This window comes from Maylandia zebra, linkage group LG16 (genome assembly GCF_041146795.1).
Source record: "Maylandia zebra isolate NMK-2024a linkage group LG16, Mzebra_GT3a, whole genome shotgun sequence".
Lineage (NCBI taxonomy): Eukaryota > Metazoa > Chordata > Actinopteri > Cichliformes > Cichlidae > Maylandia > Maylandia zebra.
In genome coordinates, this window is record NC_135182.1 from 5,603,597 (window position 1) to 5,628,256 (window position 24,660).

General features: G+C 40.5%; 1 protein-coding gene across 5 annotated transcripts; it reads left to right on the forward strand.

Annotated features, from left to right (window-relative positions):
• The first annotated feature begins 576 nt into the window (after window positions 1-576).
• Window positions 577-22,706, forward strand: LOC112436184 (interleukin-1 receptor type 2). Of its 5 annotated transcripts, none has more exons than XM_076874645.1 (9): window positions 577-744; window positions 16,363-16,440; window positions 16,844-17,096; window positions 17,614-17,806; window positions 18,213-18,381; window positions 20,051-20,113; window positions 20,292-20,424; window positions 20,528-20,682; window positions 21,627-22,706. In XM_076874645.1, exons 2-9 carry the CDS (start codon window positions 16,365-16,367, stop codon window positions 21,656-21,658), a joined length of 1,074 nt encoding a protein of 357 aa, XP_076730760.1. In that variant the 5' UTR covers window positions 577-744; window positions 16,363-16,364; the 3' UTR covers window positions 21,659-22,706. The 5 variants fall into 5 exon arrangements, with proteins under 5 accessions (XP_076730760.1, XP_076730764.1, XP_076730762.1 ...); XM_076874649.1 differs by lacking the exon at window positions 577-744 and adding an exon at window positions 1,504-1,717; XM_076874647.1 differs by lacking the exon at window positions 577-744 and adding an exon at window positions 5,975-6,104.
• Window positions 22,707-24,660: the final 1,954 nt, after the last annotated feature.

Consider the following 24,660-nt stretch of genomic DNA (forward strand, 5'->3'; position numbering starts at 1 on the left):
GCCCTGTTTCACATACATCCAGTAAAGGGCAGATATAGACAATCAAACACCGCCACACCAACATCTAACTGCCTGACTGACTTTGTACTGTAACAGGGGAGAGCACACAGACACAGAGAGAAACACGCAGTCCACACAGAAAGTTCTCGATTCATCCTCTCCCCAGAAACAGGCTAAAAAAGCGCTCAAAGTGCAGCAGGACCATTAAAATCAAAGTTTAGCATAAGTTGAAACACATTTCACGGCTAAAGCTCGACGTTGTGTCAGGCTGACTCCCCGTGCAGCCACAAGAGGGCTCAGTGTGACCGTCATAACACGCAGAAATGTGGGAGACAGACGCACTCAGGCTGCTGGAACCACTTAACGTGACAGAAAACGGAAAAAAAAAATCACACACAACAACAACAATTGCACTTAAAATAAAGATTGTTTTAACAAGAACTAAAAAGGTGCTCCACAGTAATTGGCGTGGAAGAGATCAGTGTATGTGTGAATCACCCGAACAGCACGCTCTCCTCCCAAAGATTGCCCAACATGTTAGGACATCATTTGGCTTTCAAAATATCTCCCAAAAAGGAAATTGCCACATGTGCTTAAGTCCTCACAGAAAGAGGAAGTATGAGCTGCGAAGGACACGTCTAAGATGAGATTTTTTTGTTTCCACCTTAAGATGTTTTTACAAGACTTTCACGTAAACTAAGGAGGCGGTTGCCTTGACAGAAGGACTGACATAACAGCAGTCTGGTGAGTTTCCTGTGTTAAACAATGGTATCTAACACCATAACATCAAAACCTCTGAACTCTAATCATCCATGATGCTTCTGCATGTGTGGCACTCAACACAGTCTCATTTCTAGATCAGTGTCATGTTGACCAAAACAGATTTGGTACGAAGTCCTGTCGGTGACGTAAGCGCCAGACAGACTTTAACACATTTTTTTCTGTTCCTTCAAGAGACAGATTCAAATGATTTTCCTACTTTTAATGCTTTTACGTACATGTGCCCAGATATTTTACAAAAGCATTGCTCACTGGAGCCTGAAGTAAACCAACAGAGGACTCAGAAATAAAGAAAAAACACGTGATATTTATTTAAGCTACTTTCTTCTCACAAGCACACGCCCACAAACACGCTCACAAATGCAGTTGGCATGCTCCCTCTTAACCGGTGTCATTTAAACATGGCAGACCAGCGGCTGGATAAAGGATGGGAGTACAATGGTCAGTGTTGGGGAGTAACGGAATACATGTACCGCCGTTACGTATTTAGAATACAGTTACTTTGTTGAAATAAATGGATTACACAGCAGAATTTTCCTGTTTCATATTGTGGCGGGTCAGGACTGTTTGGGTTTGGTTTGACAGCTATGTTCTGTTGTTTCAGGCAGCAGAGTTACGGTTGCCATGGTTACAGGGCGACACGCGCTCTCTCTGTGACTGTGTGTTTCCTGGGTGAGAGAGCGCCTTTTTGTTGTTGTTGTTGTGCTAAGCTAATAGGCAGAATGCTACAGGCATAGCCCTAAAGAATGTAGCCTTATGGGCAGTGTAGTCCGTGCTGCAGGGAGAATGGACTGCCATACCCGTTATGTGTCTGTGAGCGCGAGGAGGGAGAAAAAGGAGAGTGGAAAAGTAGTTATCGTAGCAGAAACGGGAGCGGGAAGCATGTAAATATAATAATAACCACTGCAGCCAAGAAGAGTGCCTGACGAGCCCAGTTGTAAGTAAGCTATTACGACTAGACTGTATGCTGTGTTCATGTTTTCCTCCGAAACAATAAGTTCCGTTGGAGTAGCCTTTCAACTCCTCTCTCTGTCTCTCGCTAGCAAACTTGACCCAGACAACAAAGTAAAGCTATTTTTCGGCTACGAGCCCAACACCAGAGGTCCCTTTACTATGGTTCGGACCCGCGGACCTTCAGTAACAGTAATAAATCACAGCAATAGTACATTCACGTAGTTGTAAAAAGCATGATAATATATTAAGTAATCCAAAGTATTCAGAATACGTTACTCTCATTGAGTGACGTAACGGAATACGTTACAGAATACATTTTGGGGCATGTATTCTGTAATCTGTAATGGAATACATTTTAAAAGTAACTTTCCCAACATTGCTGGTGGGATGTGGTGAAATCTTAAATTGTTTTAATGGCTCAGTGTGGGGAAAAGAATCATAAGTCACAATCATTTCTATTGAGAGCTCCAGTAGATTTTCTTAGTGTGCAGGCTGTAATCAACTGACCTGCTGCCCTCTGTGGATGTCCACAACTGCAAACTAACCTGTTTATCCTGCACTAACCTGTAGAGCAGGGGTGGGGAACTCCAGGCCTCGAGGACCGGTGTCCTGCAGGTTTTAGATGTGTCCTTGATCCACTTGGCACCGACACTGGCACTCGAGGCCCGGAGTTGCCTACCCCTGCTGTAGAGGATTGTCATGCAACCTTTAAATAACATAGTTCGTCTACTTCAGTTTGTTTTGCAGCACGTTTCACATATGAAAAAATATAATGTCTCATGTACAGACCCAATATCTGATTTAAAAACATTTGAAATTTCCAGTTTATGAAATATCACTTAGCAGCCCCTACCTTTACATCTAACCTCTCTCCTTCCTCTCCTCTCCTGTCCTGTCTTTCTTATCTTTCTCTATCTCTGAGTGACGTTAGCTCTCTTTCTTCTCTCTCCATCTGAAATACAACAGCTGAACCTTTAGCTAGACTGTGAGACAAACTGCACACAAACGGTTAAAAAGCGTTATTTCTTTTATAATCGCTCCTCTTCTGTAACGCTAGCTAGGCGCTGAGGTACTGATATTTATGTAAATGTAGTGAGTAAAAGCAAAAGGTTGCCAGAAAAAGAAATACTCAAGTAAAGTACAGATACCTGAAAATTGTAAATACAATATCACAAGTCACCAACAGTCTACACAGTGAGTAGGCAGAGAAAAAGGGAAAAAACCTTCAGGTTACTCACTTAAACAGAAAAGAGAACATTTGCTGCGTGAGCTCGGGATATGTCTCACTGCTGAATTGTAGCTTTGAACTGGTACACATTTCTCGCAGCACATCCTGTTTGAAAATGTGACATTTACTCAGGGATTGTACTCGATGTAGGGCTTGACTCATATCTTGACGAATGGCTGTGGCTCATGGGGATTCCTTTATCCACTGGGGAAGCCCGGGTGTGGCTTCACACCTCTGTATAATTGCTTTGGGCTTGACTCAAGAGACTTTAATTGAATTTCTGGAGGAATTTTTTTCCCCTTATCATTTGTTGCTTTGATGGACTACCTCATCTCAACTTTTTGAATGGGCTCTAGTTAGGACCCAGTATGTCCGGATTCTAGGTTATCTGAGTCAAGTGCCGAATACACAGATATGCTGAAGCATGTTTTAAGGATGCCTTCCTGTGGTTTGTGTGCTTTGACATTCACAAACACGTGGTTGCCTTATTAATGCTTTAATGCAGCGGTTCCCAAACTTCTTTTGCTGGGCCCCCCTTTGTTTTACATGAAAAATGTTCGCGCCCCCCCCCCACGCACACGCATGCATGCACTAACACATCCTCCAACCACACACACCCATATTTTGCTCCATTGCGGTTTATTTCACACCTCAAACATTTAGTAAACAATTAAGCAAATACAAGTAAACTGCAATAAATAAACCACTAACTCTTTTATGCTACGTCCGCACCTACGCGGGTATTTTTGAAAACGCAGCTGTTTCATCCACACGTAAACGCCGTTTCGAATCAGCGAAAACTGAGATTTTCCTCCTTTTTTGCGTTTCCGTGTGGACGAGGAATACAGAGTTCGTCACGCAGCGTCAAAGGTATGTGCCTTTTTTCATGTCACGCTGTGCGCCACGTTATTGTTTACATGAGAGGAATTGCAGAATGGCAGATAGAGACAAAATACTGTTAATCTGACTATCTGCAGGTTTTACACGCTTACATATAAACACGCAGTTACTGTCCCTCCATTTACAAAGGCAGAGGCGTCACGGTGTGATTATTTTACGTGTAGTTTTTTTTTTCCTGTGTAATAATATTCAACATTGCTATCAATACATTTTTCAAAAAATGCCTCTCTGTGCAAAATGGGTTTAAAAACATAAACAGCTGTTTGTCTCTGATTTAGACAGGGGGTTGTTATTTGGGTGTTTTTTTACAGTTTCTCTGAGCATCTTGGGATGAATCTGCTGGGACGTCTACTCCTTGGGAAGATTGGCAGTTGTCTTGAATGTTTTCCATTTCTGAATGATCTTTTCACTGCATAATGATGGACTTCATATTGTTTGGAAATGGCCTTATAACCCGTCTAATATTGACGGGCTGAAACAGTTGCTTCTCTGTGATCATTACTGATGTCTTTCCTCCTTTGCATTGTGTTGCACTCAGCATCAAGGCAATTAAACCTCTGCGATATTGATCTTGTCCGTTAAGTGGCAGAGGGGGGTGTTAATTAATTTCAGCTGCTTTGATGTTAAATTAAATACAGGTGCATTAGAGGGGCAACAGTGAAACAATGGCATCTTCCATAGAATACCAGAATTGGTTAGTTCACCAGTGATGCTCAGTGCTTTTCACAGATGAGAGCAGGATCACCCTCAGCACATATGACAGACACTAAAGTGTCTGGAGAAGCTGTGGAGAAGAAGGTTTTGCTTGCTGTAACATCATCCAGCATGACCGGTTTGGCGGTGGGTCAGTGATAATCTGGGACATATCCATGAAGGGATACACAGACCTTTAGAGGACAGGCAATGGCACCCTGACTGCCGTTAACATGCCGAGTCCAAGGGTCCCTCTCCACCTGCGTCTCAGCTTGAGTCCATTGATTCGTCTCTGCAAGTGTGTGAGCACAATCCTGAATCCAAGAGTTCCAAACAAACAGCCTGAGTATAAGGGTCTCTGTCTTAAATGCAGATACCTGCTGAGCCTTCTGTGGAGTTCCTACATTGTTCCTACCCCCAAGCCTACACCAGGGTCTCCTTTGTTGTCAGCATCAGCCTTCTTGTTGTCAACCACCTGCTGCGACATGTGATTGCTCCATCTCAGCTCCTGGGCTCCCATCCATCTTTCAGCGTATTTCTGTCTCAGTGATCGCTGGCTTCCACACAAGCCTCTAGAGGAGTCCCCTCTCCTCCTTCAACACAGTCTCTCACTGAACCTCCACTGCTGGCATGTTGTCCATCTGCCTGACGTGTCCCATCACCAATGCCTGTCACCACTCAAACCATTAGAGGGTTTCAGTCACTGGTCTCTCAGGCAGCCCACAGAGTTGCTTTATCTGCACGATTGGCCACCTGGCCGGCCGTACGAACCGCCATCTTCCCCATGCTTGCCTCAATGCCGAGCTGATCCCAGAACTGTGTCTTGTGTATTTGATTTTCTGGCTCCCTGCTTTTTCGCTTTTTGTTTGTAGTCCTGCTTTGGGGTCTCGTCCTCATTAAATCTGACAGTAAGGATATACAGTTTTTCTGCTTTCTGCTTCTTCTGGCTTAATCTTTTCAATTAGAACTATAATAGCGTGTATTTTCTTTTCCGCCAAAGTAAAATGAAGCGTTTTAAACATGCTTAGGGTGAATTTAGTTCTTCTGTTAATTCATTACATTATAGACATTTCTTTGAAAGCAAAGACTTTTTTTCTTTTGCGGAAAAAAACAACACAAAGATTTCACATTTCTTGCTGAAATCTTGCAACAGTTAAATATCCTGTGAATGAAAAGTGAGTTTTCAGTCATATTTAACAACAAATATAAATGTGCTTATGCTCTTGTAGACAATATGAGCAACTAAATATATTGTTTATATTTAACATCCGTGTTTATGTTATGGGCGTTTTTTCTGGTTAACAGTTAGTGAACCAGAATAAGTTATTTTTAGTTAACATAGCAGTGAGGGATTTGATTTCGGGAAGGTTTAGCTGATTTAACGCTGTGTTGAAATGCAAAGGAAGGAGAACAGAGAGCTGAGAGGTGCAATCCAAACACACTCTTCCTCCTCTGTGTCTGTGCGTCGTCCTGTGGAGGTGGAACAAAGCTGTTGAGTCACCGGCTGGGCAGCACGTTTGAGATTCCTCTCTGCATGCAAGGGTCAGAGGTGAGATTTCCTCTCTTAGGTCTGCCGTGTCGAGTAAACTGTCTCATCCTTCCTTCGCCTGTGTTGTGCCTCGGTGTCTCTTTTTCCTAGGTGAGTCAATATTTACCACTTACTTGTTCCTAAGCTGTTTATGTTCTTAATAATTTCTGACTTTTCTGGGGCAAACTCTGCCACTGAATGTGGCCTCGGTGCTCGAATTCTTAGAAATATGAGGTCTACCATTCGCCTGTTTACTTTTTCGAAAAAGTGCGTTTGTAATGTTTACCACAAAGGAGGCACACTTCCTTTCACACTATAGTAAAGATGCCCACTGCAGCCAACACAAATGTTTGATTTTTGAGCGATGGATAGATCTCATAGAGCAGGAATAGCAATACTGACACCTTTTTTCTTGTATAAAACTGACAGATGATGAGAAGAAAAAGGGACGATTTTCATGCCAAATCAAAAACCTCACATTAAAGGAGTGATTCATTTAGGTGCATTCTGGGTGGTTGTTCAGTGTGGGTTGTACTGTGCGGTTTTCTCGCAGTTTGTCATCTCCAAAGCTTATGTAGGAGTTCTTCCTGCATTACCGTGACTGAACTTTGTCAACATTTATAACAGGTTCCTGTAGCCACAGTGCTGTTTGTTTTGTGTGTTATCAGTACCCTGCACAAATATACCCAATGAAGGCTTTGATGACAGGAATGAGAGATTTGATTTAGGGAAGGTTTTTCTGATTTAATAATGTATTGAAATGCATATCGTCAAATCAGTTCAAGAGTTACACAGAGAGGCATTTGTTTGTCATGTTGTGCGGATATTTCAGCTTCTGTCCTTCCCCTTTAGACCTTTCTACCTCCCTCGGGAGTTTGGACAGTTATTTATAACTGTTATTTGTTTTAATCCAAGAGCAAATGTAGATGGCTGCTGCAGATGTAACATATGCACAGTGGTTTGGCTAGAAAATAAGAAAAAGTTGTGTGGGACTTCAGTCATTTTTCTGTTGTGTTAAAACAGGTTATTGCCCCATGTTTACATCAACTGTACATTGACTCTCCTGCTAAGAAAGAGGACACTGGATTTATTCTTTAGCATTATAAATGATGCATATGGGGATTAGTCAATACACTTGGTTCAGCTCTATAAACAGCAGCTTAAACACCAAGCTTGAACTGTGAACAATCCACCTGCAGATGTATGAGAGGGTGTCTGGTTGGGATATTTTCATAAACAATAGCCTATGAATATTTCTGTGTTGAAAGAGCAGGGTGATGAGGGATAGGCTAGACTGATGCAGGAGGAAATTAAGCAAATTGTCAAATATTAGTATAAGGAGGAGAAAAGAGGAAATTGAAGCAGGCACAGCTTGCTTAAGGCAGGGACTGCAGGGAGTGTACACAGTGATTTGACAGCAAAGGGAAAAAAACAAAACACTTGTAGGCTTCAGCTTCTCATGTGGATACGCAGTATAATCCCTGAACAAAATCTTGTAATTCTGGAGCATTCATCTGCATTCCCAAGCCTGCAGTTTGTTCGAGTTTAATAATAATAATAATAATAATACATTTTATTTAAATAGCGCCTTTCAAAGCACCCAAGGACACTGTACAACAGATAAAAACTGGAAATATACACAATGATAAAAATAGAAGATAAAAGTTAAAACATACAGAAATTTAAGAATAGGCAATTTTAAACAGATGAGTTTTGAGGGTGGACTTAGGTGAGTGGCGGCCGGTGAGTAGCGGCAGCCAGTCGCGCCAGCGTTCACTCAACCGGAAGACCTGGCTCATTCACAGCTGTATGTTACTGCTGCTCTTAGAAACTGTGTTTACTTGGACATTTAGACCCTTCTACATTATGTTCTCTTGCATGTTTAAGGTAGATAGCTTAGAGGAAAAATAACAGAGCCACAATAGAAAAAAACGAGAGCAGCCTTCTCACTGAGGATTTCACCTCAAACCAAAAAGCACAAACAAATTACCATTTCACACTACCTGCAATATTGTTTCCACAATGTGAAAAAACACAGTCACACTATTCATGTTCTCAGGCTCGGCTGAAGGAAGGGTAACTCCCGTTGCTTTCCCTTTTTCAGAGCTAAATGAGTCATGTATTTTGATAACCTCCCACAAGCTCCATGTCTTAAACTTAAGCCATTAACCCTTGTTCAAGGATGGCACGGTTTCTGCAGGCTAGTTTTAGAAAACTATTCCATCACTATTTCTGAGACGTCTCCCTTTGCGCTCTTAAGGGCTGAAATGTCATTTATATTAGAAAATTCCCACATTGTTCGTCTCTTATCAGGCCAGCAGGGATGGTCATCCTCACATTTCCGGGAAGGCTTCCTCATACTGCATCTTTAATTTAAAACAGAATTTCTCAGACATGGTTAAAAATAACTTGGTTTAGCAAACATGAGAACAAGATTCAAAGTGTTCTTAAGGACAGCGTGTTTCCTTTCAGCTTGTGAAAATAGTCTGATCTGATGCTTAACAATCAAGAGGCGTGAGCATCCTGAATTAGAGTGCAGAAAATTCTCTGGGTGCAAATAAAAACCTAAATAATTAATAAATATAAAAATACAGATATTTGGTTAGGAAAGGCTATGCAAACCATGAAATTCAGGTGGCGCTTGAGAATGCAAACACTATTTATTGGATTTAAAAGCAGCAACAGAAGGTAGAAACTTGGAGGTGCAAGAACAGGCGCACAGATTCTCCTCCTCTGCATATTTTAACAAATCCACAACAACTATACAAAGGAAAATAATCCAAAAGTCTTAGGCGTTATTTGAGCACACTAGGCTGTGTGCTCAAAGATAAATAAGTCATCTTTATGACTGACCTACAGGGTGTGTCAGTCTTGTGAGCAAGTTGTTACTTTTATTGCTGGTTGATGCGATTCATTGAAGATCTGGGTTTCAATTCTCCATTGAAATCACATCCTCTTCCCCTTAAAATAAAAAAAAGTTTGTTGTTTTAGCTTAGCTAAGGACTTTTTCATCATTCTAGGAACATGGAAATGTTAAAAAGCTGACATTTGCCACGTTTCTCCAAAACATTTCTGTGCTGTTCAAACTATTCACAAGATGGGGTTAAATGAGGTTAAAGGCAAATTGGAGGAAGAGCAAACTGAAATTGAGTAAACATGAACATTTAAATGAGTTAAAATACTGCTTAGAATTTTTTTAAGGACAAACTTTAGCAACTTAATGTTGGTTTCGACTGATCAGTCAGTCAAAAAGATGAACCCTGAGCAGTGCTTGAGTATTGTGATATTTCCCTTCCTGAAGTCCAGAGTTTGTCTCCTACAGCTGCGAGCTGTTTGTTAACAGCAGTTGAAAGAACATTTTGTTGCTGTTGCACGTTTATCTGAATCACAACCGGAATCTGTATGTTTATGGTGACGCATACAAAGTTTGCAACCTCTGTTTAAAGCCAATCACTGCTGAGCTCACTGCTGTTTGTTTCCACATCATCCTTGATTTTAAATATTTGACTGCCCTACAGAAAGCACTTGTTGTTTCAGGCTCGTGCAGTTTTAAGCTGCTACACCAAACCTGCTGACAAACTAATTTAATTCCAACATAACATGGAATTGAAAGTAAAATCCTGAGCTACGCATGCACGTAAAGTGTCTGTCTTTTCCTGAGATGTTCGTGTTATCAGTACCTTGCACCTGTGACCGCTCTTCAGTGTATGTGGCAATCGCTGCCCTATAAACAGATGGACAAAGTTCACATGACTGAACAGATCTGTAGACCAAATGAACATTTAACCAAATGTAAACAGAAAACAGACACTTGTTCCTCTCTGTCAGTTTGCTGTAGCGAAATTTAAACATTGCACAAATTTGGTCCGTTAGCGAGGCCCATTTCCCAACAGCTTCTGTAAGTTTTCTGCCATGCAAGCATTTTCAATAACACTGCTGTGGTTTACAACATACAGCTTGACTTTGTCCAATGAACGCAAACAGAAAAGGTCGTGCTGAAGATGATTAGCAGATTTTATAAACTGTAGATTATTGCTTTAAGATATCTTAAGATACGAAATGATTTCCAGCAGCCTTGCTCCTCTTGCGCCCTTCCCTAAAGTGGTTATCAACACTATGATAACGATATTCTCATCAGCCATTCACTCCTTCCACCATCTGTTCCCAGAAGCAGACATCTTTAGTGCTGCTTGCTCTGGAAAAACTGCATCACTTTCTTGTTTTGTGCCTTGACTGAAACTTAATCGGGGAGGTTTAGATTCAAAATGCTTTCTGATTAATTCATCCAAAACTTTTATTATTATTATTATTGTTATTATTGAACTCTAATGACATTATTCAGAATAGTCATTTATCTTATAGTGGGTCTTGGTACAACTGCTTAGTATTGGTGTTTTAGCTCCTGTCCCTTTAAGTCATTTTTGCTCTGATTGGCTACCCCTTGCAAACAAAAGGTCTGAACAGCAAGCGAGTGGATACACTGTGATCAAAGGCAGATTTGTGTGCCTCACGCCGGATTCATGGTCCTGTGTTAAATTGACTGAACGAGAATAGATCGAATTGAAGAGAAAACTTCACTATATAGCCTTTTGGCAGTGACAATACAAAGTAATGGAGGTGCACGATACACAAAAGTATAAATACTGTCATTGGCATCTGTGAAGGCTACATCATATGGGAGGTCTGCTGTGAACTGTGCATGGTGAAGCTAGCATGTCACAAGTCTGTCATAGCTGTGTGGCCCTTTGTAGATGGAGTGTGATCTCTGAATAACAGTCAAATAGCTCCCAGCGAATATTAAACAGTTATGAGCTATTATAGATGATCCCTTTCTACCTGATCTTGAAGATCTTAAAGTAGACCAAAGACTGAAAAAGAGTTTATCTCTACTTTTGTTTTACTGAGAACTATATTTAATGTGAGCTTCCACAGTTATTACAGAGTATTTATGAGGGGGAAAAAGCAAAATAAAGAGCATAAGGTGTCCGCTTGAAGTTTATTATTGACTGTAGCTGTAATAGTGCATAAACTGTAGATCTTGCAACACTGCCAATGACAAAAATGATAGAGAATTTCTCTTCCAAAAACCCAAATAGTGCTCAAAATAGGCAGATCTTGGCTGGGAAACCTGCTTCTTTCCTGCCAGGAAGCAATATTTTGAGCTGCACTGATTAGCCATTGTCTGCAGTTAAGGATGTTTCCAGTAATGTGTGAAAGTGGTACCAAGATAAGGTGCTGAAAAGTGTAATATTACACAACTATAAATCTATTTGGAGTTAAGGTGGTACACCACCATTTCACAAAGAGTGCATGTGTGGCTCTGAGTCATTCAAAAGTACAGTAAGAAAGAAAAAGTTAAGCGTCATCTGACTTTTGGTAAACATGAGCTCAGTCTGAATCCACTGCGCAGCCAACCTCTGGGATCCCTGACCTGCCTGCTGGTTTACACCTCCGGTGACTCACTCGTTTCTGTCTTCTTCAGCCTCATGTCTGCAGCGTGACCCGATGAACCAGTTCACTTCTTCCCACGCTCGCCCCTCTCTGCCTGAACTTGTCTAAATAGCTCAACTATGCACTGGAAGCAGACACAGATATTGGGTCTAAAATGAATTAAAATTCAGTTCTCCTTTTATACCTTGAAAATATTTTTTGTTTAAATCTAAAGACCACTTAGCCAACTTTATTTTAAGCCGTGCTTATTTTCCATTATTTGTTTTGCTTTTATGAACAAAAACTGAGTGAATATAAGCTTTAGATAGATGGAGCCTGCTTTTGCATGCCTGTTTCTCACAGTCAAAATGTTGTGAACCTTTTCTTCTTAGAAACGAGATTTCTTCAGAAGAGCTTCTGCTCAAAACAAACAACAACCACTTGAAAAGTGCACGTGTAATCGAGATCCTGTGTGGTTTGCATGCAGTGTAAAAAAACACAAGCCAACAATAAAAGCACTAATATTAGCCAAGTCTCGATACCAACCAATATTGCCTTTGACGGTTGGCCTGTGAACCCAGGATAACACTTATTGAAGGCACTGGCTTGTTTTTATCTGTGGTGTCACACTGCATACTGGTTACATTTTTCCCAGAAAGATGTGAAACATTTTGATGAAACAAAACTAAACAAACACCACTCAGTGTTAAGACACGTTCACAGCGTTCACTGGAGCCCTCTTTAACCACAAGCAATCTCCCATTCATTATAGTTTTCCCATCAGCAGTAGCTCTTCCTGTATCGTGATACACAGGTGAGAATTTTGAGGTTTCGATCATTTCCTTTCCTTCTTCCCACAGCAGCTGCACACATTTCGTTGCTACTGTGTTCTTCTAAAAGCCTTTGCTTGCCTTGGTGCAGATTGTCAAAACTTACCATACCGATTTGTGATATTATGTACCAATTTATTTCTTTTTACTTAAAATTGCAAACGACTCAAGATGTGCTGATAGATTCATTATCGGACCATCGCGAAACATCGGGTAGACAATGCAATGAAATCATGGTCATATACACTAAAAACAGTTTCTGCCCCAAAGCTGTTAAAGCATTATAAACGTTTTTAAATTACTACTGATGGGAGGGGGGGACAATATCATGAAAGCCGGGACTGGCACACACATTTGTTTAATATCTGTCATTTTTTTAAATTTATATTTCCTTTTATTTTTTTCTATATTTTATCACCTTTTCAACACAGGAAAGCACTGCACTTGTTTTGTGTGAAGTTTCCACACTATCTGCAGCTACAGACTCTGCGGGTGTGAAGTCACACAATGTTAGAAAAAAAATCTGTCATTAAATCTCATCTGAACGTGACCTCATACAGAGTATTACAGCTGCTGTTTCAACCAGTTCAAGCATGTATGCTAAACTACTATTCATACAGAGTTTCAGAAGATGGGTGGATGAAGTCGGTGGGGGTGAGGGGAATTTATGAAACAATTGAGATTTTATTTTAACTGCTTGTGTGCTGTTAATGACAGGTTTCTGTACCATATTTAGGAAAGCAATGTTTTGTTTTGTTTTTTCCTCTGGCGCTTTCCAACCACATCCATGCAAATAATTCAATAGGAAGTTAAAACCAGCAGTAACAGTCATTTTGGATCAAACATGAATGGATCTGTTAAGATGTTAATCACTCAGTAAATCAGCATGTTTGATTCAGATCCATGTAGAAAATGTACCGAGTAAGTCACTCCTTACTCAGTACACTCATGTCTGCCTTCTGCTTTAGTCGTGTACTTTAATTGTAACTGAACCTGATGACTGGACTCATGACTGGACTGATTGTGTAATACCAGTACTAGTTCAGTGAAAGGCTGGTAATATGTAATTCTAAGTTAAATGCCATTTTCTCTGGTCTTCTATTGGTTTTAATAATTGCCCAGACATATGCGTAAACCACACTGAACTGATGAGAAAACCATGCACATTTATGCAAACTCATGAACTGATGTCAGCCAGAAGAAACAAGGTGCTCAGGTGTGAAAAAACCCAGATGTTGCTTCTAACGGCACTTAAAGCTGGTACTGAATTCCTGGGAAGATTTTAAATTTTATTGCTTCTTTATTAGAAAATGTCATATGCTGGGCTTCAACTCAGATTCTCTGGAACTTTCAGTCACAGGAGCTGATTCAGGGAACTAAAAGGTCCCTTCAATCCACTGTTTTTACACATGGGAACTAAGTTACGGTTACTTTCACACAAAAGCTGGTGAAGCAAGACCATCCCTCTGGCTTGTTGGGAGGTGTGGGCGTGTTTATTTCTGCTTGAAAAAGTAACTGCTGGGACCGTAACATTTTACTTCTCTGATTCACTGCCGTGGTTGTAACAAGCACTGCACCTTCTTTACATTCGCCCTCGCTCTCACTCGACCACACCCTGCCCTTCTGTCTGTGTCCCTGTCGCCTCCAGAATGTTTTCATAGAGGTGGCCATACAGGGGTGACACACCATAAAACCAGAATTTCCAGTTTTAATATGCTGTCGGCAAATATAGTTTACTTGAAAAAGTATGACAAAGAGCAAAATGAATGTTCTGCCTGGTTAATTGTCGATATCAGCTGATATCACTAAGAATAGGTACATATCAAAACCAAATAAGATTTTAAAATCCATAATAATCTGTTTTGATTGATTGATTGATTGATTGATTGATTAATTGATTGATTGATTGATTGATTGGAAGTCTCAACCATTGTTTTAATGATTCTCAGCAGAGCCGAGCAGAAGCATCGGCTCTCCCAGAATGGAGTTATCCTTTAACCCTGGAGAAACCATGGGGTCAAATTTGACCCCATGGTTTCCCTAGTAAGCCAATGGGGTCGGCTCTGGCCCCATTGGTTCTCCAGGGTTAAGAGCAAACTTGGTCAGGAAAGACAAATAAATATTACAATCATATAAGAATTAGAATCATAAATATTAGATCAGGCAAGAGTGTGAACTGTTGCCTGTCTCTATGTTATGTTATGCCCTGAGATGCACCAGTGATCTGTCCAGGGATTTGCACCAGCTTGTCTGCAACCTTATTACATTATTACCAACATAGGGCAGTCTTGCCCGGAGGCACTAAGGTGGGGCAGCAAATTTTGGGGGTTGCCCAGCGACCCCCTTGGTGGCACCCCTGCCCTGTACAGGCCCACATTTTGCACCTTTTGAAGACAAACTCTGGTTTATCTGCTTGTAAACACAGTCCCTGCTTACATGTTGTTTAAAACTAGATCAAATGTTCAGTGCCAAACACAACGGGCTAAACAGCCGCAATCTGTCGAGGTTACCAGGTTACCTCACTATGTGTAAACAACCACATTAAAACTACGGACGCATGCAGTTAAATCAAATCGGTCTCAGCGCGCACTTTTTTACTACAAGCCACATTCACATTCATATTCGTACAACACTTTAACAGTCATAATCACACTCGCACTCATCACGGTGGATGCGATAGGAGCAATTGTGGGTTTCAGTAAACCAATGACCATATTAAAGTGGGATTTGTTATTTGTTATTTTATTTAGTTCAAATTGTGGTGCTTTTATTTTGAAGGTCAAGCTTGCCTGCGTAAACAATCATTACGCTGCATGTGTGTGTAAGTGGGCGTAGGCTACCGATGTGCCAAAAAGTGATCGTCTGCCAAAAACTGATTTCTGGCATTTGCCAAAAAGTAATTACAAGTATTTAAACTGCCATGAATAAACTTTTGGCCTTTAAACAGCGAAGCATATCAAATGTATCCCTCAATAATATAAAATAAGTCATCTTGAGCCACAAAACAACATTGGTATCACAAGCTAGAAGCCGCAGTCAGTTTTTGACAAAGTGACTAAGAGGATAGCAGAAATTGCAACTATATAACAATAGTTCCATAAAGATATTTTTAGTGGCCAAAAGGGGACTGGATTGGTTTTAATGTTGGTACAATAACGCAGAGTCATAAAGATACTTAAAAAACAGGTCATTTTAAAATTTTATATATAACCCCGTAAACCCTGTTCACTAAAATCTACTTACCAATATAAGTAAAGACATTACACATCAAAACAAACAAACAAAAAAACACACACACGGCAACACTGGAAATCAGTTTTTGGCAAACGATCACTTTTGTGCTCGTTAAAAAGTTTGGGCAACCAAACTGTTCTAGAAGTGGATAATTGTAAAGAAACCTCGGAAGAATGGCGACTATCTTTGTTTATCTTAGTAAACTTTATTTTATGTGTTTTTGGCGAACTAATGGAGGCTTGGGTTGTGCATTTACTTAGTCCCACTTGACACTTTACTGTCTGGGGGTATGATTTGCATAGCAACAAATCTGATGTTGTCCGACACTCATACAAATTCACCAGTTTTCATTCAGTTCCTCCTGAGGGGTTAATACATTCCATGCAAAAATGTAGAGGCTGGCCAAGGGAGCAACACTTAACACTGGACTGTTATCAGGAATTCTGGGTCTGCTTCCAGTCATAAAGCATTACGCAGCATTTTGGCTTACACACGCAGCTCCTCAAATACCAGAGCGCTAGTCATTCACGATCAAGAGAAGGAGCTAGATGGCGTGAGAAAGGAGAAGTGAGCAGGAGAGAGAAAATATCAGGCAGTGTACAGTTAGCTCTTTCAGTTTCTCTGGTTTTTGCTGGATTTTAAAGGCTCTTGGGCTTTTCACATTCTCTGGATGTAATTTAAAGACGCAGGAAGACCTGGCACTAGGTCAGCTGATTTCCATTTCAGGTTTTTGCTGTGACTCTTAGCATGTTCACTTCTAAATGTTCTGTATCTTTGTTTTTCAGCCATGGGTTCAAGTTCAACACTGGCAAGCCTTGTGTTTTTCCTTGGTTTGTGTGGAATCTGTAGCGGATTTGAACAGGGTGAGCTGAGTAACACTGCTTCACACACACACACACACACACACACACACACACACTGAACACACTGAACACATTAACAAATTTTTAAATGTTTCTGTAAATTTATCATATGTCATGTTTTTGCCAAGCTGCAGTTTGAGCCACTAGCATGATCTGAAGTATTTTATTGCCCTCTTGTGGCCAGGGATAGAATTACAACAACACTGATTTTTAACTCTGCTTGTGAAAGTTCAAGTAAAAATACATGGAGCAGGAAATATGTCACATCTCAGTTCAGTTCAGTTCAATTCAATTAATTTCAAACAAATAACAACATTATATTTGACTTTGAAATGTTTGATTTCTCAGCAATAAAAGGTTAAATAACTATTTTCTCTATTCCACACTTACATGTATGTTGCAGAGAACTGTACTGACTACAAACTCCAGTTTGAGAGGGTTTTCTCTGTTCCTGGAGATGTGGCTATGCTGAGAAGCACACTGGTGTCCTCAGACGTCTTTGATTTCAAAACTGTCCCGTACAACATCACGTGGTACAACTCGGTGTCAGGCCAAGAAATCAGCAGTCAGACTGGTCACATCCTGGTGCACGAGGAGACTCTGTGGATTCTCAATGTAACCATGAATGACAGTGGGGATTATGTGACCATACTGAGGTAGGAAGCACTAGTAGAAGTAGAAATATTAGAAATGAGTAGAACACAGTATTAATTTACACCTTACACAACTCATCGAACTGCCTCCATGATCTATCAGTAATCACAGTGAACACAGAGTGGTTTATGGCTTTTACTGTATTGGAAATTATAATAGGAGAATGACGAAACCGCCCACATCTCAGTACTTTCAAACACTTTTATTCCGATTGCCGTTCACACACGGGCTGCAGCTTTGCAGCTTGCAGCCACACACTCCAACAACAACAACCGGATTCCGCTCAGGTGCGTCCGCCTCCCGTGCAGCGGCACTGCTGCAATATTATCTATCCCCAACACAGAATTAGATTTAGATTTTCAAAATCTAAGATCAAGCTCCCTTACAATTCCAACAAATTTAATATTAATATTGTTTGATTTTTGACTGTGGAGAAGGTCAAACAATGACCGTCACTGCCAGGGCGAGTGTGCCCAATTATCTATTCATTTATAATATTTCTGCTTAATTTCCCAACAGGACTCCTTCCCACTGCTACAGGCAGGCCAGCCGACTGGTGGTGGATGAAAGACCTACAGGAGAATGTGGAAGGCCGAGGAAAGCTTATCAGCCACTTACAAAAGGAGTCACTGACAATCTGAGCTGCCCTCTGAAGAACGAAATGAATAAGCTGAACAGCTACAACATCTCTTCCTCCATCAAGTGGTACAGAGTGAGTTCTCCAGAATTGTTGTTGAGTGCTGCATGAAACCTAATGGTTTTAATGGAGAGACTGCACAGTAGCTGCAGCCTCAACTATTTACTACCACTATTCCAACTTCTATCAATACCAGGAATGTATTGAAACTCTGGGGAGATACGAGTGTTTAAAAATTGCAATTTGACTGACAGCAGATCCCAGTCTCGGTGTGTTTGTGTGCGTGCCCTTTAATTTTGTGGAAGGGAAACAAACAGTTTAATAATATTAAAAATCATGGAACTCTTTAAATGTCTATCTGAACAGATTAGGAGCATCAAAACTATCCCAGTGGCTGTAAACTGTTCTCCAATTTAAATAGTTAACATTTTTCTTCATGCATTGTTAATTTGAAAAAAGACTTGTGCGTTTCTCCCTCTAGGGTTGTGACCCCATAGAGGACGGAACAGGCAGCTATGAGTACTGGGGCACCAGACTGAAAATTACCAGTGTGGACCTTCAACACAAAGGCACTTATACCTGTACTCTGACATTCACCCTGGGTGGCATCAAAGGATCTGTGTCAGAGACTATTAGCGCAGAGGTCAAAGGTGAGATTGTAGATTAAGAGAAACACTGAAATGAAGTGAGGGGGCTATGAAGTGGATGAAGTGTGGAAGGGCAGTTGGTCCAGATGACATACTTTTGTATGCTAGGAGAGGAACTTTGGCTCTGAATGACGTAGTCAGGAATGGTGAAGAAGTATGTGAGGGAGGCCATGTATGAGGACAACGAGACAGTGGTGCGGGGCGCATTCGAAGTGATAGAAGGTGTTTAAGGTGGGGGTGGGACCAGGGATTGACCATGCTGTTTGCGATAGTGATGGACAGGCTGAAGATGAGGTCAGACAGGATTATGATGATGTGAATTATGATGTTTGCAGACCTGTAGTGAGAGCAGGGAGCAGGTGGAAGACAACCTAGAGCAATGGAAGTATTGACTGGAGGGAAGATAATGATAATGGCGGTTTGGAGATGGTGGCAATGATAAAGAGACAGGAGGCCGAGCTGGGGGATTTGAAGATCTATATAGGTTTATACTGGGTGTGACAAAAATGATTAAGATTAGCATTGAACATATCAGAGAGGCTGCTAATGTTAACAGTTTGGAGATAAATGTAAAGAGGAAAGGCTGGGATGGTTTGGACGCATGCAGAGGAGGGAAAGGGGCTATGTTAGACATATAATGCTGAGGATGAGCATCCAGGCAGGAGGAAAAGAGGTAGAACACAGAGAAGATTCATGGATGTAGTGAAGGAGGGCATGTGGAGGGTGGGTGTGACAGAAAGGGGCAATAGGGATAGGGCGAGATAGAGGCAGATGATCTGCTGTGGCGCCCCATGAAGGGAGCAGCTGAAAAAAGAGGAAGAAGACAACAGAGTGATTTATTTTTTTTTGTCCATATGTAAAGATGAATTATAAAATAACAGTGATGATACAATAAGTAACTGTATAGATGTGCACAATGCTCTTCAGTCATAAAGCTGGTATTTCCGAGCACTCAACTTGGTTTTCATTTACTTGGGTTTGACTGTGTCATAATTATCCCCCGCTAAGCCTCATGTAGCTTATAGGTTAGCACCTAGATACCTCAAATTATGATTCACAGATTCACTTAGTGAAAATTGTTATGTTATATCTTGAACAAGCATGTGGCACAAGACGGGGAAATACAAAACAAAAACTGTGTTTGCCTTGGGCTACACAAGATAAAGACCTCGTCAGGAGCCCCCACACAGCTGAGAAGGGCAGCTGTGTCTTTGTTCTGTTATTCAAGCAAGGTTTATGTTTGACTGCTAACTGACCGTGATATCCACTTCAGTTAGTCAGGCATATACAGTAACGCCCTCAAACACAAACAAAACAGAACAGAACAGCTCCCAAACACTTGCAAGCGAGCTGAGGTATCGTGACTTCTATACTGAGCGCAGTTGAAAGGACAGAATCACGGTTGCCCAACACATCCCAGCCCAAAGGCCTCAAAGACTATCTTGACACTACTGTACGTTGACAAAAATCCGGTGAAAAAAGCATAATCGCTTCATTTTAACAATAAAAATAATAACAGAAAAAGAAACATCAGTTGTGTTAGTAATAATGGTTTCTTAGGTTTGCTTACTGTAAAACTGCGAAAGAGAAATATGATTCAATTTCCATTATATCTTTGTGATTATTCAACCTCTACTGTAAGCTACACAGTATTTGATGTTCTCTGTTTCAGGGGATTACTCTTTGGTTCCACAAGTGCATGAACCCTCCAATGATGTAATCAAAGCACAGAGTGGTAAGTCCTCTAAGATCTTCTGAGAAATGTGGTGTTCTGTTGATTTCATATTTATGTATCTCAGGCTTCATTTAGGCCAACATATTGGGTTGAAAGTCACAGACTTCTGCAGGGAGAGTAAATGCTAAATATACAGTTTCATGTTTATACTGAGTCACTGTTTTGCGCATGTTTTCAGGGTACAACTTCAGTAAAAGGTGCCTGGTGTTTGTGCCGGGTGTTGGGAAGCCTATCGTTGATATTTATTGGTTGGACAAAGATGGATTCTTTGAGACTAACACCTCTCACCGTGTACACATGTTAGAACAGCGGTCAGTACCTTAAATCTCCATCAATTTGTTTTATTTGCTTACTTTTGAGAACGTTGAGACTTTTGGGAATTTTAGGACGATCTCATCTCATTGTCTTCAACAGTTTGCTGCCCCAAGATGGCTCCAGTAAAGGTGCGTGGTTAGAGACCTGGCTGATATTTTCTGAGCTGAAGGAGGAGGACTTCAACATAAACTACACCTGCCATGTGTACAGTGACAGGGGCTTTCCTGAAAGATATTTCAGTCTGCAACCAGCAGGTAAAAACATATCTCACCTAATGTTGCTTACTAACCTTGAGGACTAGTGTATGTTCTCCCAATCAGTTAATCAAGTAATCTTTTCTCTAAAATATGAAAAAGAAAGAAGTCAAACTGACTGGTCAGTAGGTGGTGATTTCTCTTATACCAAACAGAGCTTCAGAGCAGCTTAGGACTGCAGTGCAAGTTACCATGGCGATGTACTCCAGTAAGAAGCGAACCTTCGTAACAGTGAAAAACCTGGATTTGAGCTTAGTGAAGTTACCTCACTAAACTCAAACCATGCTTTGTGTAACAGTCCTCAAAGTGTGAACGAGCACAATGTAAAAAAAACTTTTTGAATAACATCCAGTCAGTGAAAAAATTATTAACATTTAATCCACCAAAGCATTTCTATTAACTTCTTTTATTCATGTTGACTAGTTTTATATTATTTCACATGGGATAACTTTATTACCATGACAACAGATGTTCAAGGTAAATAAACTCCCAGTCAGACTAATCACAGGTCTCAGCACAACGAACTTTTAACTACAAAATATTAAAGAAGTCTATATCCAAAACATTATCTGTAGAAGATATTTATAAACTGTTACAAAGAGTTATGATTATTGTTTAAGCTTTTTATTTATTTAGTTTATTTCATCACTGCAGTCGGCACGCTTTGAAAGGACCAACCTGAATTGGACTGCAAGTCTTTGTTCAAAGTGATAATAAGACAGGAAAAATGTTAGCATAATTTAAACATCTATTTAATATCAATAATTACACCAGATGCAACATTTTCATTAAGGGAATTGTGCCAGCTTTGAATGATCTTTTTTATGAAACTGAAAAATAAAATAAACTAAAGGGAAAACTGTTGTAAAGTAAATCAAATGTTACATTTTTAAGGTTCACTCGCTTTTTTGACATTTAATTCTCTTGGTTGTTCATCTCCCCAGATTCAAACATCACCGTTGTAACTGGTGCCTGACTGTAACGCACAGTAACCAAACTGATGCATCAGCAAAGTACTCCATCTTTATCAGGTTTGCCTGTAAAATCCACTTATAATGGCTGCTAATCAGCAAATGAATAATTTTATGTTAATTATTGAGGTTGTAGTTTGCAGTGGGGATTTACTGGAATGAATTAACCAAATATAAACAATGTTTTCTTTGTAACGTGGGAAAAATGTAATAGAGCTGTTGTGTTGTACTGCACAAGATATTACTACTGCAATCAGTGTCCACTGTATATACACATATATATATATATATATATATATATATATATATATATATATATATATATATATATGCAATAAATATTCTGAGCATGTTGTTCAGTAGACGAGTGTTGTGTTAATTTACAAACCTTTATATCTACACATTTAAACGGCAAACCTAGCTATCCTAAAAGAAAGTGGTTTGAGAAAATCTTCAAGGTGACCTGAATGTTTGACTTAGTGCAATGTACCAGTCATGATGTTTTGTTGCTATAAGTTAAGGTTTTCATAGGTGGTAGTGAGACAATCTTTCTTATATGTGTAGTCACACCTGAAAAGGAATTGATATTACAGGGCCATCGTTACATGTGTTATGAAAATTATCACTGAACACTTGGACATTTGCTGGGTTAATGAAGTCCACTGAGCAGGTTGGGGAGGAGAGGATGTTGTCTAAGCTAACATCCATCATGGACAGCCCCTCCCACCCCCTGCATGAGACTGTACGAGCACTGAGCAGCTCGTTCGACAGTAGACGTTTACACCCACGGTGTAGGAAGGAGCGCTACCAACAGGTCATTCTTACCAACAGCTGTCAGACTCTGTAACACAGTTTAACAATTTTTTGGTTATCTTACTCATCAGCTTGTTTGTTCACTGTACATGCATACAAACTTCAGTTGCTTATGTGTATAGGACCACTTTGTGTCTTGCATTTATATTTTATATCCCTCTTGCTATAAGATCTGTGTAACCACCAAATTTTCTTATTTGTGGGATAATAAAGGTTTATTCTATTCTATTACCAAGGTGAGCTGACTCTGATGTAATATCTGTCCTGCTGTCCACATCATCCTCCACATGAGAGACCCTGCAAACCCGTCATCGTTCGGCAGGATGTGACACAGAGCAGTGGGCAAACAGACCCAAACATTTCACAGGAAAAGGTTTTCGAGTGGGATCTACGGAAACTTGTTTTCACCATTTTAAAAAAATTCCAACCATAATATTTGGGGTTATTAGCTCACAATTCCTTGTTAGGTGTCTCACAATTTTTACTTAACCCCTAAGTTTTAGCTAGTAAATTGAAATTTTGAAGTCCCTAATTTGACATTTTGATGCCTAGTATTTTTTCATTGGCAGAAAAAGGCTTCCATAACGAGCCCTTGTGTACAGTGCAGGCAGTGTCCCTATTCCACAAATGTAAGAGTGCCTCATTTTCTACAGTGTGAATTTCCAGAGAATAAATGTGATTCATCTGCAGAGCACAAGAAGCTTTAAACAGTTCTGTGGTTCTGAGTACCACAGAGGCCTATAAAAACAAGGCCATGGAAACAGTCACCTAATTTTAAAACCACATCCTTGTTTGCCCTGTTTCACATACATCCAGTAAAGGGCAGATATAGACAATCAAACACCGCCACACCAACATCTAACTGCCTGACTGACTTTGTACTGTAACAGGGGAAAGCACACAGACACAGAGAGAAACACGCAGTCCACACAGAAAGTTCTCGATTCATCCTCTCCCCAGAAACAGGCTAAAAAAGCGCTCAAAGTGCAGCAGGACCATTAAAATCAAAGTTTAGCATAAGTTGAAACACATTTCACGGCTAAAGCTCGACGTTGTGTCAGGCTGACTCCCCGTGCAGCCACAAGAGGGCTCAGTGTGACCGTCATAACACGCAGAAATGTGGGAGACAGACGCACTCAGGCTGCTGGAACCACTTAACGTGACAGAAAACGGAAAAAAAAATCACACACAACAACAATTGCACTTAAAATAAAGATTGTTTTAACAAGAACTAAAAAGGTGCTCCACAGTAATTGGCGTGGAAGAGATCAGTGTATGTGTGAATCACCCGAACAGCACGCTCTCCTCCCAAAGATTGCCCAACATGTTAGGACATCATTTGGCTTTCAAAATATCTCCCAAAAAGGAAATTGCCACATGTGCTTAAGTCCTCACAGAAAGAGGAAGTATGAGCTGCGAAGGACACGTCTAAGATGAGATTTTTTTGTTTCCACCTTAAGATGTTTTTACAAGACTTTCACGTAAACTAAGGAGGCGGTTGCCTTGACAGAAGGACTGACATAACAGCAGTCTGGTGAGTTTCCTGTGTTAAACAATGGTATCTAACACCATAACATCAAAACCTCTGAACTCTAATCATCCATGATGCTTCTGCATGTGTGGCACTCAACACAGTCTCATTTCTAGATCAGTGTCATGTTGACCAAAACAGATTTGGTACGAAGTCCTGTCGGTGACGTAAGCGCCAGACAAACTTTAACACATTTTTTTCTGTTCCTTCAAGAGACAGATTCAAATGATTTTCCTACTTTTAATGCTTTTACGTACATGTGCCCAGATATTTTACAAAAGCATTGCTCACTGGAGCCTGAAGTAAACCAACAGAGGACTCAGAAATAAAGAAAAAACACGTGATATTTATTTAAGCTACTTTCTTCTCACAAGCACACGCCCACAAACACGCTCACAAATGCAGTTGGCATGCTCCCTCTTAACCGGTGTCATTTAAACATGGCAGACCAGCGGCTGGATAAAGGATGGGAGTACAATGGTCAGTGTTGGGGAGTAACGGAATACATGTACCGCCGTTACGTATTTAGAATACAGTTACTTTGTTGAAATAAATGGATTACACAGCAGTATTTTCCTGTTTCATATTGTGGCGGGTCAGGACTGTTTGGGTTTTGTTTGACAGCTATGTTCTGTTGTTCCAGGCGGCAGAGTTACGGTTGCC

What these genes read in the sequence shown, in the direction of transcription:
- LOC112436184 (XM_076874645.1), top strand. Translation starts at nt 16,365, where the DNA reads ATGGGTTCAAGTTCAACACTGGCAAGCCTTGTGTTTTTCCTTGGTTTG. An exon ending in TGTAATCAAAGCACAGAGTG is followed by an intron (nt 20,114 to 20,291) that starts GTAAGTCCTCTA and finishes GCATGTTTTCAG; the next exon opens with GGTACAACTTCAGTAAAAGG. An exon ending in GTACACATGTTAGAACAGCG is followed by an intron (nt 20,425 to 20,527) that starts GTCAGTACCTTA and finishes TGTCTTCAACAG; the next exon opens with TTTGCTGCCCCAAGATGGCT.